Source organism: Orbilia oligospora (assembly GCF_000225545.1).
Source record: "Orbilia oligospora ATCC 24927 unplaced genomic scaffold scaffold00112, whole genome shotgun sequence".
Taxonomy (NCBI): domain Eukaryota; kingdom Fungi; phylum Ascomycota; class Orbiliomycetes; order Orbiliales; family Orbiliaceae; genus Orbilia; species Orbilia oligospora.
The window spans coordinates 59911-76109 of record NW_011645669.1 but is presented as its reverse complement, the minus strand read 5'-3'; the positions used below and the strand labels follow the sequence as shown (position 1 = coordinate 76109).

At 45.6% G+C, this 16199-nt stretch overlaps 2 protein-coding genes across 2 annotated transcripts; one reads left to right on the top strand and one right to left on the bottom strand.

Moving 5' to 3' along the window:
* Positions 1-4084: 4084 nt before the first annotated feature.
* AOL_s00112g24 (uncharacterized protein) lies at positions 4085-6176 on the bottom strand (the record flags this gene model as incomplete). Its single annotated transcript, XM_011127054.1, has 2 exons — positions 4085-4557; positions 4622-6176. The coding sequence occupies 2 exons, from the start codon at positions 6174-6176 to the stop codon at positions 4085-4087; spliced, it is 2028 nt and encodes a 675-aa protein (XP_011125356.1).
* A 2090-nt stretch (positions 6177-8266) lies between these two features.
* AOL_s00112g23 (uncharacterized protein) lies at positions 8267-8599 on the top strand (the record flags this gene model as incomplete). The annotated part of the gene is made up of 1 exon (XM_011127053.1): positions 8267-8599. The coding sequence occupies one exon, from the start codon at positions 8267-8269 to the stop codon at positions 8597-8599; it is 333 nt and encodes a 110-aa protein (XP_011125355.1).
* Positions 8600-16199: the final 7600 nt, after the last annotated feature.

Sequence of the window (16199 nt, the reverse complement as noted above, 5' to 3'; positions counted from 1 at the left end):
CTTGGGGCCCATGCTTTCGGGATCATCGATCACAAAAAAGAATGCTGTTAAAGAAAAACCGTTTCGTATTATTCGTCCCCCATCAGAAGGGATAGGAATTCTGGGGTAAAGAGAATACGAAAATGGATGGATGGATGGGTCCCGGCTGTTTTCTGACATTTCAATTGGAAACCCCGAAATGTCGAAAATGTGGGGAAGTTTTATTAGGGAAGAAGCACAATGAGCAGCTGCCAAACTTGTAGCTTGTGATTTGTATCTAATTGTGGACATGGAAGCTCTTGCAACCCTCAAGCATTACTTCAAAACACTCATATGTTTATATTTCGCAATATCAAAATATGATGCTGTCGGCACAAGGGTTTGGAATACATATTATCATGAGGCTTTTCTCGCCTGCACGTATCGTACGGGGGCAATGGACGTGTAATCAATTGGCCTGCATAATAAGATCAAAAGCCGGTTAACGGTTCGCGATATAAAACAGTAGGAAACAAGGGGAGCTTCGCTTCAAGAAGACCAGAGATCGCACAGTGCACCGCATACCACAGCTCGACTTCTTAAGCTTGCCCCCCGTTTATGTAGCTGCAAATATATGTAATCCTCCGTGGAGAGATTATATAGGATGTTTAATTATTGAAGATGCTTGAACACGAAAACAGATGAGGTCAGGTGGTTCTGCACAGGCTCCTCGAGAGATCCACGCTCATGCGCGCATGCCGCCTCAACCGACCGGGCAGCTATATCTCTCGATACGAGTCGTATTTAGAACGTCAATTAATGCCTTGCAAAAGGAGACTTAAGTTGTCGTATTCTTAATCCCCCACGAAAACGGGAACTAGAGATGCCGGCCCAGCATCTGCACCCGAGCGAAGGGGCATGTACGTATGTACAGAGTACGTCGAGCGGGATTTTGGTTGTTGGAGCTCACTTCGTGTCGTCCCTAATATCAGGGACCATGTCTTTGGGCTAACGGATATTTCCATCAGCTCCAATTGAGCGAGGGGATATCCCTTCGAATTTAGGGCCGGTTTGTGCTCCAGAGATATCGGATTTGAGCGTCCTTAAGCGAAGGAATGAGGAGTCGTCCTGTGACCCCGTTTCGTACGGACAGACACGAACGCCGGTGCAGGATGATTCCAGCCTCTTCCCGTCTCCCTTCTCATCTCTTTAGGAGTGTGGCTCTTGCGCGTGAAATGCCTTTGTCGCAGCTGCTTGGACCGCTGGCCAGCGCGATGGCTAGATCGGGTATGTGATAGAGAAAGCCCTTGAGTGCATATAATTGTTAAGGAGAAGGACAGTTTGGCTGTCTTAATGCGCTTTTGATCCAAGCTTTCTTCTGTGCTACGTGGTTCCCAATTGAATCAGAGATCCAGGAGAGCTAGTGCATTGCAGGGGAATATCAGGTACAAACTTCGTTGGGGAGCGATGGACTTTCCTTGGTTCGGTTTAAAGCTGAAGCTTTTCCAGCGAAGCTTCTTTTCCCTTTCGAAATCAAGGGCCGCAGTTGCACGGAGATGCACAGCATAACATACCGAGACGGCAAGCTTGCTGTGATCCGTGGCAGGCGAGACATGCCGTCTAGCAAGGTTTTTTAGGGGTTGACGTGCCGGTAGCTGGCTGGACAGCTTCGTTACTTCCCTTCCGTGCTCCGTTACTCGATATTCGAAACAGTTATTGAGGAGCTGGAGCTTGAAGCTTGGGTCGTTAAATTGAGATGTCTCATCACAAACTGTAAAATACGGGGTTCCACGATCGCGATCGAGGCCTTGTCGCTTCAATGCGGGTATCCGAAAACGAGCGAGACATATATTCTCAAGAGGGAGAAACCTCACAAGAGAAATTGCAGAAAAGAGACATTCACTTGAGTTTCTTTTTCGTGATAGAAATCTCAGAAGGTAAAAAGACAGCAAGGGAGCTTCAAAGGTTATGCGTGGGGTTAATATTAACTGTGTTTAGTCAGAGAAACAAATACGCCCTTCAGATATGCAAAATGTAATGTACCCTGTGGACCATAAGATCATCCTTATTTCGCCGCCATCGATGCAATCATGACCATGGGTGCCAGCCAAGGATAGTATTTTTAGACTTCAAAAAGTCAAAAAGGAACATCTGAAGGCCCGGCTCTTGATCCTTTTGCCTTCACGGAGCAACGGATCTCGCGAAATTTGTCTGTTAAATAGCTCCGTGAAGCAGGAGCGAAATATTCCTAGCAAATAGCACGCATCGGGGAAATTCGCGACGAGGATCTCTCCGCGGCCTGACTTTTTTTTTGTAGGTTTCACTAGCTCCTGATAATCCTTTGCCAAAAATCTTAAAATGACTGGTTTACCAAGACCCGGCGGGAGCACAGGTCAATGATGAAAGAGTCGATCGATCCGGCTAAGAAACCTCGGCGTTAGGTATCCCAATAATGTTTGATACGATCTGCCAGGCATAAGTTTGCATATATGTAGTGTTCTTCATTGAGGCGTTCGTGATTCAGCCCAGCTGATGACTGCAAATAAGTATTTTTTTTTCTGTCTCCCAAATTCCATGAGAAAACCAGGGATCACATTTATCATGATGACATTCTGCAGCAGCAGATGCTTCGGATGTCGATGATGAGGCTGACATCCTAAAAACGAAGGTGCAAACAGCTTCGGACGAAGAAGCCGGCAAGCTAGAGTCAGAAAGGACTCGGTCCTGGATCGATGAAACCTCATTTAGAGTGTGATCCGGCAATGCCTTTGATGACGATGGATTGGATGACCTGGAACAGGTTCTAGGACCTATATCATGGGGCCAGAAGGTTCAGCGCCGGCCCACCGACGTATTGGGGTTTTGAGGCATTTTCGCTCACCTATGGTCGGGTCTCTCAATAGCGAGGGAAGTCATTTGAAAGGTGGTGGCCCCCACGCCCAAAAAGTCAATGAAAAGCAAAAACCTGGAAAATGACGACGAATCATTGGGTTATTGTTTCCCAAGTTGATGGGTTGTTCAATGTTTGGGAAATGCGGGGAATTCAAGGGAGGAAAGAAGAAGCTTGCAATAGCATGCATGACAGGTCAAGGGTGGACCTAGTCCGGTTGCTCCTTTCGTTCAGAGAGATTTGTGTTGCATGAACGGGCTCTCTGAATATGCTCACTTATTTCCTCATTATTGTCCTAAGTGACCATGGCCTTTAGGAGACGGATGAAATGAACGGCCCCATGTACATACGGAACACGACGGCGATTGAACCACGTCAATGACAAGAGTGGTTTTCAGTATTTTTCACACATAAAATATTACGAATTATTGAAGAGATTGTTATGGTCATATTAGGTTGATTGAATGGTTCCATTTCTTGTTTTGAGTCTATGTAGGACAAGACGAGCGGACAGGAGGAGGATGAAGATACTCTGCTAATGGAGCATGCCATCCCTAGAACAAAGGACCCCTGGCGCAAGGAACTCAGAAAGAAAAAAAGAAGAATAATGTGATAATACAAGGAAACGCGAGCTCTGCGATCCATGGGCTTTTGCAAGTAATTCAGAAAGAATACCAGGTAAAAGGAAGAAAGGTGAAGAAGAAGAAAAAAGAAACATTATACGGAGCTTAGGAAATCTCCTGTCTTCTCCACTAGAAGCTTGTTTAAACGAAATCACGATAGTGTAGAGCAAATGACAGCTCCATAACGCCCGCAAGCAAACATAAAACAGTACAAAAGCAAGAATATAAAATAAAAAACAAAAATCCCCAGTTGAATCCATCCCATATATAAACGTAGAAAGAAAGGCAATGCTGTAGTAATAAAAAGAAAAGGGACCAAGGGAAAGAGTCATTAAAACATTACCAGGTCACTGAATTCAAAGCTGTTGTTACAGTGTAAAAAACGAAGGAAGTGAAGTGAAGTCATATACAAACTCTCCTATATCGTTTCAACAGACCCCGGGTGCATCAAGTCGAAGAAGGAAAGGGAAGGGTGGTTTAAAAAGAAAGGAAAAGAAAAGAAAAGAAAGTAGAAAGAAAGAATAAAAAAGACGTGAAACGAATGTTAAAGTCTTGGATGGCGTCGATGGCGGCAGAACAGATTCTTTAAGCGGAACAATTGCACAAAAGCAGCCTAGACTTCATGATGCAATGTCTTCTTGGGAGTCTTTGGAGGGAGATGCTGATGCAACTTCTTGACCCCCATTTTGCCTGCCAACTTACAGCCCTTGAGTTCGCTGCAGTCAACGAGAGCTGGTGCCTTGTCGTAATCCTTGTCTGGAATACAGCAGTCGACATTATTCATCCATCGGTCGTTGAGGGCCTCCTCAATAGTGATGCGTTTTTCAGGATCAGGGTGAGCCATCTTGTAGAGGAGACGCTTCAGTGGTGGTTTCATGTCGGAGAAGATGCGGGCTGTTGGCATCGTCGAATCAGTGGTGATAAGTCCAGATGGGTTGGCAACAAGCCATTTGTCGAAAGTACACTTATATGCAGCGTACATTCTGTCATTGGAGCTGGCTTCAGCCCATGGGAATCCACCATAATGGAGTGTCACATAGACGATTGCGCAGGACCAGACATCAAGTTTACGAGCATCGTAGGCATCTGTTGAAGTAAAGTTAGCATACTGTGAAATCATGAAAGGCCATTATCGGATTGCAACACATACCCTTTTGAGCAATAACCTCAGGAGAGAGGTAAGGCTTGCTGCCACAGATTCCTGGACGACTAAGGCGGAGTTCGTTCATGTTGGCACCGCACTCCATCTTCTCGCTGAAGGCAGGGTGATCACCGCTAACAACCTCCGAAATTCCAAAATCGGAGATCTTCAAGCGTCCATCAGCGCAGAGTAAAAGATTCTCAGGCTTGATGTCACGGTGAGCAACACCATGACTGTGAAGATATGCAACACCACGCAAAAGTTGCTTAAAAATGCAAAGCTTCTCATCAGCCCCCATGAAATTCTTCTTAATGAGAGAGAATAAATCTCCCCCACTGCAGTACTCCATAACATGGCACCATCGGCCATTGTTACGGCAGAGATCCTCAGTCAAGACGACGTTCGGATGAATAAGCGACTTGGAAAGGCACCATTCAGAGTTCAACTTCTGGGTGTACTCTTCCTCACTCTCGTTATTTGACTTTTTTCGGAACTCCTTAACGGCGAAGAGCTCACTGGGGTTACCGTGAACCTTACTCATCAGCTTCACAATGGCACTTGCGCCCTCACCGATCTGTTTCGTCTTCATTGGGATATGGCTCTTGTTGGAATACTTCTCGCTAAGATTGTGGATCTTGAAAGCGGGAGCGACAGGAACGGCGACGGTGCTCAACTTCCTAGCCTTGAGACCGACACCAGACTCCGCCGGATGAGTGATAGCACATTCGGTTTGCATATCGGCGATGCCATTCATGCTGCTAGACCTTCGGTTTCTACTCAGACGTCCAACGCCGGCTGACAACGACTTAGGTGGGGAGCCGGCATTCTTTCTGGTTTCGGACAAACTATTGGTCGGAGACAAGGACTTGGATGGAGAGCTGGCCTTCGATGGAGAAGGGCTGCTCTTGAGAGAGAACAAACCAGCTCGAGCCTTTGGCTGAGGCGAATGGCGAGGTGTCAAGTCGTCGTCACGATGACCTCCAAGTCGATTCATCAAATCGTTTCCACTTCCACTCCTGTGAAAGATGCGAGAAAAAGTATTTGACCTCTTGACGGGTGTTGGCGCTTCGATTTGAGGCGATGGAGATTGGAGTGTCAAAAGTGGTGGAGAAGGCGGCTTGGAGACACTGCGAGGACGGACTTTGACATCCGACATGTCAAGCATGGACCTGACAGTCTGTTTTTGGGTGATGGGCTGAGTTGGCTCGTGCTGTTCTAATGTAAAAACGGCATGACCGTCAAAGGATGTTGGAGTCAATGGTTCCTGGGTTTCGCTGGATGTTTCAATATCTTCTTCCTCTTCGAGGACTGTGTTGCATTCGTGACCTTCGTCAGACGAACCAAGGATAAACTTGGGAGAAGAGCGACCCTGTGTATGGTAGTCGTCTAATGAACCGCCTAAAGGCGAGAAATCGTCGTGATCAGAACCATGTATCCTCACGTGAGAGTTCAAGATCTTGATCTCTGGAGTGGGTGGAACCATGGCGTCAGATATCGACGAGAAAGAGCTTGAGCAAGTCGAAGGAAGGGATCCAACTGGGCGGGATGACTGGACGATTGACATTGTTGATCTGGTTGCAAAAATAATAATTTCTGAAAAGCGAACCCGAAGCCGTAGTTTATATAAACTTAATGAATCGGATCTGATTTAAGAAGCAAAGTAAGCGTCTGGCGATTAACTAGGCAACACAGCTGCCAACCAGAGCCAAGGCCCTGAGAAATGTACAGCGAATTAAAGCGACATTGATCAGGCACTACAGCACCTGCAGGGCGGTCGAGATGGGGACTTGGCGAGGGGGGCGGGGAGATGAAACGAGGTAGAAGTGGAATGGAGGAGGGACAAAGTTGGTGGAACGCCGAAGATTGATTTTTAAAGGTTGAGATTTTTCTTGGTAGAAGGGGAGGGAAGAGAGGAAGGAATTGATTCTTGGTTCTTGGTTTATTTCATTTCTTTTGTTCTTGAGACAGGAAGAAGAAAAAGAAGAAAAGGAAGTAATGAGGGTTGAAGATTGAGTTTTTTGGGGGGAAGGGAAGGGAAGAGAAGTGGGCGGCAATCAATTTGATTCGAGGAAACAGGTATACATACCAGAAGGCAAACAGTGGCTGCTGTTATACTCGACAACAACCACAATTAATTACTTCCCGTGATGGACCGAGAAGAAAGAAAAAGGTAAAATAAGATAAAGTAAAGGAGAATCGATAGAATCAGGTTCACAAGACACTGGTTACGTCAAGTGAATAACGAAGAAAAAGGTTTCCAAGTAGGAGTCGAGGGAGAGAGAAAAAAAAGAAAAAAGAAGAAAGGATGGCCAAAGGCTATGAAGGAGGAGGACGGGATATAGGTAAGAAAAGGATAGCAAGAAAGCTTTCTTGTCGTCGTAGCTGGCAATTTTCCATATACACTTTTGTCGACGAAGTCAAATGTTTGGGTTCGAACAATTGGATTTCGCTGAGAACGGCAACAACTCTAGTCGAGATAGTAGCAGTGCCGGGTCGGAACAATCGAATAAGAGAATAGTAGTAGTAATAGTAGTAATATGATTGATTGGTTTGATTGATTGATTGATGATGATGTTGTTGATGTTGATGATGGTGATGATGATGTTGAGGTTGAGGTTGATAAGGGTCGATTGTTCTATTGTGCTGCCAGAGGGGAACCCCAAAGTGTGTTGTTGTGAAGTCGGCTGGGTCGAGGGCGACTTTATAATAAACCAGGTCGGCTACAAAGTGAAAAGGAAAAAAAAACCAGGCCAGGCGAGTCAAAAGGGCAGAGAGGCAGAAAAAAGAGAGCTAGGAAGTGCTGTACGTGACGAAAAGGCGTCCAGGGAAGGGGCCAGGTTCGATTATAAGTACCGGCTGCGATATTTCCGCTAGAATGGGTCCTGTTTGTGGGGGTGGGAGGGAGGGAGTTCTGCCTGTATTAAGTATGACAGAATGACCCTGAGCAGCACAAAAGCAAGGCGAAGCAGCTGCTGCACCTAACAAGCAACCAGGCAAGCAAGCAACCGGCAGGGAACAAAAATAGACAGTAAGTAAGTAAGTAAGGAAGCAGATGGGCAGCAGGCAGGCAGGGCTCGTTTTTTTTGTTAATTATGATTTTACTTTTATTGTTGTTCCGTGGGATGTCGTAGTTGAAACAATCGACCTGGATCTGTTTCTGTTTCGAATTCGTGATGAGAGAGTTCCCTTCTCTTCGAAGAGAAAGACTTGAGAGACAAAGCAAAGGGAAGGTGGACGGTTTGACTTGAGATTAATTATTTCTTCTATGATAGAATAGAAGAAAAAGTTTCCCCAGTTGATTTAGTGTCAGTCAGTCGGTCGGTCTGTCCGTCTGTCTATAACAAGCACTGGGAAGCAAGTGCACTAATATATTGGCATTATCCGAGGGACTTCCAGGGAGATAGGAAGGAAAAAAAAAAAAAAAAAAAAAAAAAAAAGGAATGCAGAGATTTGGCGATTGTTTCTCGATGGCTTCACCACGCTTCTATCCATCCATCCATCCATCCACCAGCTGAGGGCAGGCTGACAATCATTATTAATGGGAGGAAGCATAATACCAAAGTTGACATGCTCGCTAGCTTCAGAGCATCACCCTGCCATAACCCATAACCCCAAAGAGCGCAGCTGAAAAAACAAAAGTTCTCCCCCCCTTCGATGACAATTTGGGGTGCCCTCGTTTGGGGGCAACCACTAGGCAAAGCGAAGGGTGTCGGACGGATATTCCAAATGGGCGGCGGCGACTCGTGCGAACAAGAAAGGCAGCAGGGACGAAAGGTACCTCTGGGTACCCGATGGTGCTCAAAGCATTTGCCTTCTCAGCCTGGCCCCCTAGCTGCCCCTCCTTCACCTTTCAACCGCTCGGTGCCAGACGCCGGGCAGCTCCCAGATCCATTGGCACCAGGCAGCCCGACAGGTTTCACTTCCCTTTCTCGTCGGGTTCCAACGACGTCAATGAAAAGAAGGATGGGTGGGTCGAAGACACCATAATTTGACAGGAGCCCCGAGGAAAACAATCACAACATGACCTTGATCATCCATTTCCAAGTTACAGCCGTTACAGCATGTCTCGAGCTTGTAACTTCAAAGTCCTTGTATGTCAATGGATGAGAGGCGCCGGGGTTCCCTCCTCCTGGCCGTGGCGTCTAACACGCAAATGACAAAAAGTCTACTAATATGACTTTCAGCGCAGCCAGCTAGCCAGCCTTCTCGATTCACGACTTTGACCGATTTCTCCCAACGGGGCGTGCCAGAAAGAGCAGTTACTATATATATTGTAGCTTCACCGCAGTATCTGCTGTGCAAGGACCACAGTGCACCGCTTTTTGTAGATCTACATCTTAATTTTCTCCGCAAGATTCAAATCCGAAATGCGTATCGTTAAATATGTCACTTCGTTTGAGGCGCAGAGGGCGACAAACCTTGAGCACATGTGCACGCAGATATAGCTTACATGTGTTACACCCAAAGGCATATGTCCAAGCAGGAATCGAGAAAACCCTCGCGTAGACAATACCTAATGCCTCGAGAATAAACGAGAGTGGGGGGCATCTTGTCGGAGGGGCACTGGCCTCTTCGATTGCCAAAAAAAGCCCTCGTCTGCCCCGGCTTTTCGATGGATTTCCCTGGAGAAATATGTGCATAGATACATACGAAGAGGCCGGCCGGTCCTGTGCTTTGCATATGCGTCTGTACAGACACGAAATGGCAATCAATTTCTGTTAAGGACAGGGTTATGGCCAACAATGCCTACAGCATTGAAATCCATTAATCGAGAGTCACGGGGTATTATGCTATGCGCTGGTTCTCTATTCCGACAAAGGCATCATGAACTTCCAAAACCGACTATCATCATCCTGCCAACTTGTCCAAGCGGGTCCTTAGGCCCTTAGGCCCTTAGGATATCCCGAGCTCGATACGTGGCTCCGTTGTCCTAAGAAGCGGACTTTGTGTATTGTCGCGATTCCTACCGATTGAAATTGAGCCAAGTCGCTGGCGCCTGTTTCTACCTACTCCATATTGACATGGCCAACCACGAAAACCAGCGAATTCCTCCAGCGTATCCAACTACGTTCAGGTACGGGTTCCAGATCGGAGCTACAAGCGGAATACAACTGCCCCTCCGCAATTACCACAGGCAAAAAATGCCCTCAACTAAAAGACCAATCTCTCCGTTTCCAAGTTTCCCCGAGAAAAGAAATTCTCACTTTGGGCCTGTCTATCAATAACTTTGTTGGACTTTTCCAAGATCTTGAACCTGTAGGATGATCGTCGGCGTCATTCTGGGACCTCCTTTTCAACAAAATTATATCATCGTCGACGACGCAAGTTACTAATATGTAGTCATCATGAAGCTTCCTCGCCGCGAGAAATAAAAATAAAAAACAAAAAGGACATTCCTTCGTCAGTTTTTATCATCAATAACGAAAAAATACCGGCTCGTAAAGCTTAAACGCCCAAGGTCAACCGTTTGATTAACCCTAGGTCATGCCCTTCGAGACGGAGTCTCGCCTTACCAACATTGTGTGCTCAAGTGCCGTACCCGAAACGACCTCGTCCGAGAGCTCCAGAACTTTGTTAGTGAGACAGGAACATAACACACTGAGGCCCTATGATTTCATCGGCTGCCCAAGGGAAACTGTTGGTTCAATATCTGGAACCTTTTCTTTTTAATTTTTTTTTAATATCTCTTGTGGGAGGCTGCGTCTTCGGATCTTCGTTTCGGGATTTGATGCTGAGAAGTCATCAGCCCTTCAGCCCTTTCGATATTCCCGCTTTCCAGAAGGAATATTATATCAGTCATGATAGGCGGCATCCTTCGCTTGACAAATATAGCAATTCAGTTCGCAATCGCAAATTATCCATCTCCAGATACACAACCCGAAGTATGTGAAACATAAGCAGTGGTCAGTGACAAAGCGCCCACGATGACTGAAAGCCAACAGGAACGATCCTCAAACGGCGCTTCGCTTCATCTCAAATCGCACAGTTATACATGCAAGCTGTTCTTGTGGTTCCTTTTTGCCTGCTAAAAACAGCTTCTAGAAAAAGGCTACCAGTCTCGAGAACATGGTACCACGTTCGTCTATCAACATTTTACATTTGCCTCCATCCGAAAGCGAGAACGCCTGTCATCTGAACGCCTTGGTGTCTTGGTATTCCACAAGCAAGGGAAGATACCGTACCATACTTTCTCCAGAAGGAATCCGCCGTCGCATCTATATTGGCCTGGGTTCTAGGGATTTGCACCTTCTCAAAGCGAAGAGCGTTTGAGCAATTTCTAACGAAAGCATAGCATTGTTTAATTTGCTGCCGAATGAAGCTCTAGCAGGCCATGCCGGTGTAAACTCTTAGTCTACTGCTCCAGGCAGAACTTAAACTTGGGGTAAATACCCTTTCCAGGTTGAGAATTAGCTTCTAGGTTCCTAGCATTTCGGTAACACAAAAGAGAAACAGTTGAGGCTTTTCGCTCACATTCACACGAAGAACACGAAGAAAATATCCCCAGAACGGCTCGGTTCTGAATATACAGGGTACTAACAGCCGGCGCCAACCTCGGGGACTTCTTAATGCAGTAAATACGCCATGGTCAGAAAGCGCTCCAGTTGAACCCATTTGTATTCGAGGTATTTTTACAAGATTGAATTGAATAACTTCCAGTAACACCAGATCTCTTCTCCGAGTGATGCAAGTGTGGTCTGGATTTGGCGACAGATTCCTGTCATAAATTGCTCCGGTTTTCGCCTGCGTTCAAGCCAAAGAGTCGCCGACTGGTCGCCTCGGCTCTGCTGCTTTTTTCCTTTCTGCACAGATTAGATACCAACCCGAGCCGGGGCGCATGTCAAACGCAGGCTATGGAACAATTCAGAATCTTGAACCTTCTTCCCATTTTTATTTTATTTTATTTTTTCTCCCGGTCTCAAAATTCCCTTCTCACACCAGTGGAGGGTAGGTAATAGTTACCTACTACGTTATCAAATAAGATCTACGGATGGTAGGGTGTGAAGGCAAAATGCAATAGTTCCATCTTGCAAAAAAAAAAAAAAAAAAAAAAAAAAAAAAAAAAAAGGTTTTTTCTTTCTGCATTTGTTCTCAGAGATTAGGAATCTCTTGGATCTTAGAAAACTCTGAACGATCTTCAAGTACCACCATCCATCATGTCAGTTTCGATTGCGTGCCTACCGGCCAAGCCAGGCCAAGAAAACAGATCCATTCTGGAATATTGGTGAATGGCAGGTAACCAAATTGTCTTTATTGCGAATGGATGGCGCTACCTGGACCAAACACTACACTTCGTTCATGCTTCTAGCTCTTACAAGGGCCTAACGACATGCACGAAATAGGTTGCTCGCAACGGTACCACCTGCAAGGTGTGGCAAAGGACCTGATGATATCAAAAGAAAATGTCCAATCAATGCTTCAACCCTCAGCAGACGCTCTTGGAAAAAAAGGATGATTCAATGCATTTTGAAGAAAAAAAAGTCATATGGAACATTGCTATCTCCATCTTATTTCTCCTAAGGTAAAAAAAAGCCCCTCATGTCGAGAAATCAGCAATCGATTGGCTAAGGTTTCTCCTTCACATGCACCCATTTTCCAAGATTTTGTTAGCTCGAAGGCTAATGGAAATAAGAACACCCTCAGCTCGAACACTTTTTTCTTTCTCTGGATAATAACTATCAGTTTTTCCCCCCGCAATACAAGAAGAAGTTGACCACATGGACAGATGCGAAATCAACCACCTGCATTTTCGTTTACCGTTTTTGGCGAGTAAAGTAGATCTAAAAATCGATCCATCACACCATGGGTACAAGAGAGCAAAAGTGGGTTAAGCTCCAACCTCAATGGACCTGTATCGCCGGCTACAAAACCCCTCGATTTTGAGGCTTTGAGCCTTGGAGCCTTGGAACACGGCACAGAATACGTTACCATGAACCTAAAACTGTGGAGGTACTAACCGTCGAGAGGTCTTTCACGTACATACGTGTAATTTCTGTTGAAAACAGTTGCTATAATAGTCACTCTATGCATATAAATTGATAAGGTACATGTAGGGCCAGCACGTCAAAAACAACCAACAGGGTTCCGAGGGGCATATCCCATTCGTTTCTCGTATATAAAATTGCGGGGGGAAGTCAAGGATAAAAGGGTCCTGTCGAATAAAATCCACAATGAGAATATGCGCTTAAGCACGCCAACCGGGGAAGAGGAAATCGAACAGAGAAGGGAAGCCAAAATGTTGGCTCTCACCTCCTCGGATAATGCAACCCCACTCTGACATCTACACATATTCACGCAGGTGGTTATCGGTTTGGCGAGAAGAGCTCACTGTGTTTGAAGGGACGCTAAGCTGCATGGCATGGCCATGGTGTGGGACCCAAGACGAGCTCCCTTCCGTCACGATATACCGGGAACCCAATACAGGCGGTGGCCTGGATATATTCAGTCCGATCGCGAAGCTAATCGCGCTACTGTTTCTCTTAGTGGCAGTTCCATCTTATCTAGCGTGATTTCTTTCCCTTCACTAATACCGTGACAAACTGAAATCTCGCCCCGGGGATAATTTATACATATAACCTAATCGTGTGGTAAACGTTGGGGTATCGATTTAAGTAACACCCGGTCATCGGTGGAAGTCGGAGAAACTGGTCCTTGCAACAGCCGATACTTTTTTCAGATCCGAAAGCCGTTCCTATCCCCCCTCCCCACTTTCGCTCAACCAGATGGCGACAGCAGATCCCTTACATGCTTAGGTACTTACATATAAGATCCAAATTAGCTTAGAATCCAATCTCGTAAAGTGATTTGCTTCCCCAGATTGCAGCGGACAAAACGGTTCACCGAGATTTGACCGAGACTTCGCTTCACCCGCTTGATTGGGCGCTACGAAAGTCTAACATGCGTTTCCCGTTATTGTCATCGGATAAGGCACGCCCGTGATAGGTGGACTTGAGTGCCGGCCCGTCTACCGGAATGTGTTCAATTGCTACGTCAGCGTCAAGCTCCGCGCCTCGGAGCAATCGATCGGTGGCTCAAGAGATGATCCGTCCTCAATTTCCGTCTAGGCCAAACTTCCAAACGGTATCGATCCCGAGGGGCGCCGCGAAACCACTATTTTCCCATAGTTCCCCCCGCTTGGATCAATTTGAAGTTTCACGACCTTCAATGCAACGGAAGGATGCCCAGAGTGAATTTCTTAGAAACAAGCTTTTCTCGACATGTCTCGGCATCTTCTTTCCATGGGGGGGCTATTTTGCCTACATATTATGTAGGCTGCAGGAAAAGAAAAATTTTCGAGATAGCCCCCAAAAAAAATCGAAAGGGTGTGTGAGTGAGCGCGTGGAGAACAGCCTATCGTGATGGAACATCCTAAAACGCAAAAAAAAAAAAAAAAAAAAGAGGTCTTCGTTCGCTAATGTCGTGGGCTGCCGGCTGCATATGCGAAGCTGTTTTGTCGTAAGCTTTGATCATCAGCTGCAGGCCGGCTGAGGGATAAAAGAGATGCACTTGCTTCACGCATAATATCGCCAATTGGGGGGTTCTAACGCCGACTTGGGCACGTTTTACACATGAGCTTCAGGAAGTCGGTCATGCGATACATCAATGAATGTACACATGTAAGTGCATTTGATCGTTCAGGTGCAAAAAGGGCACGGAAGCAGACTCTACGCATCATGGGTAGATCCGGAGAAGCTCAAAGACCCTATTCTAAGCCCGTGCAACACCAAATTGAGGCCCCATTGGTCCGAGCCCATGAGAATCCCATGCCGAAGAATTTGGAGCTAACTAGTAACGAATTCCTCAAAACGGATCGACAGACCCGTATGTAATGTATGTTTCCTATACGTTATGCTGTGCGAGCCTGACCGTCGAGTCGGTTGTTGGGAAAAGAGAAAGCTGGAGCTCCAATCTTTTTCTAGTTAGCGTCGGTGCATGCGTACCACATAGCTCGTGGGAAAGCTTGGTCCCGAATAAAAAAAGATCCTGAAGCTTGGGTGCGGTGAGGCTTAGTGGTTTAGCTTAGGAATTTCAGCTCGGGGAGACCTATCTTTTCTGTCTTCAGATCCCATGATATCATCTTTCGAGTTTTCGGATCAACCTCTGACAGAAGCGAGTTCAGCCTGAAAGTGAAATATTCCGTAACAAATTAATCTAATACCTAAGCTATTATGAGGCTAGATCTCAACCACCACCATGCACCACCGGATCATCGGGAACAGCGATCGAACAAGCAACAACTTAAACTGTGTAACTTGTTGAAAACGGGTTTCGTCCCAAAATATTGGTACATAAAGTTTAGTTTCCAACTATCTAAACGGTACTAGTAAACGGTTTATTACAACATTTCGTGAGGTTTACCTAACTAACGTCAGTGTGCGTAATATATTATACGAAAGATTACGGACTCATAGTGGCAAGACAGTTAGGAATGTCTATCCCGCGGTCAGTTGGATTATTCAATCGGAAAAGGTTCCACAAGCGCTCTCACACATAAACCGAAAATAACAACAGTCGATGCATACCATACGTACGTAAGATAAATTGTTAAGCAGGGAGCTCGAGCTCGTCGAAATTAACTAGCCAGCTATGTGATAGTCGTCTGCCTTGCAGGAATGCGATACTCTATCAAAAACTATTAGATACTTAGTATGTAACAACTTTTTTCCTATAAAAATTAAAAATACCAAACGGTGAGAACTCCTCCGTCGGCACGTTTACATGATCTTCCTTTCGAAAATTTCTGAAGATAATGTAATTGAGGAAATCTTTGAAAATATGATAGATCGGGTTTAATGCCTCATCATATGAACGAAGATCGAGACGAGTAGGATGCCTCAGGTGCTCCACGCCGACACCCAAAGGTACATTTTGGTACTTCTGATCTATACATCGCGAATTATTCCCAATTATATTTACTGTCAATATATCAAAAATCCAAAATATATGCCGAAAAAGTTGCATGTGTATCATCAGCATCGTCACAGCGGCACAAAATGTCTCATAGTATACTGCTTCAGCAAATTCGATATTCACCCGTCTACGCAGCAGTGCAAGTTACACAGAGAGCACCCCCAAACACTTTCATATGCGGGTGGTAATATAAGTTCGTAAAAGACGACAGATGTGTCGGGATCACAATCAAGGTTTTTTTCTTCTCTCCCTTTCTTCCCACGGTGCGAGGGGTCCGCGGGGGCGATAGCACGAATACCCCGCGGTTAATTCGCATCTTTCCCTTAATCTAATCTATTCATCCAAAGAAAATGGATGAATTTTTAATCTATACGGCTGTTACATGAGCTCATTTCCGCCCCAATTATCGCCAAGTTGTATTGGCACATTAGATGCCCTTGTATCTAACTAGGTATCCTAGTATATAAAATTGCTCTCGTGAACAATGTTCCCTCATATAGATGTGTCAAGACACAGTTGATCTATGGTATGTGTTATCTACCATCTGATTTATCAGATCAAAAAGATTATCCTGTTATGAATATGGGGAAACCTTGAAAGTATCAGGCCATGTCTGTCCATACATACTTGCATCTCAACCCTCGAGGGTCATGGAGAATCTCGGCGAAAATCGACGAAC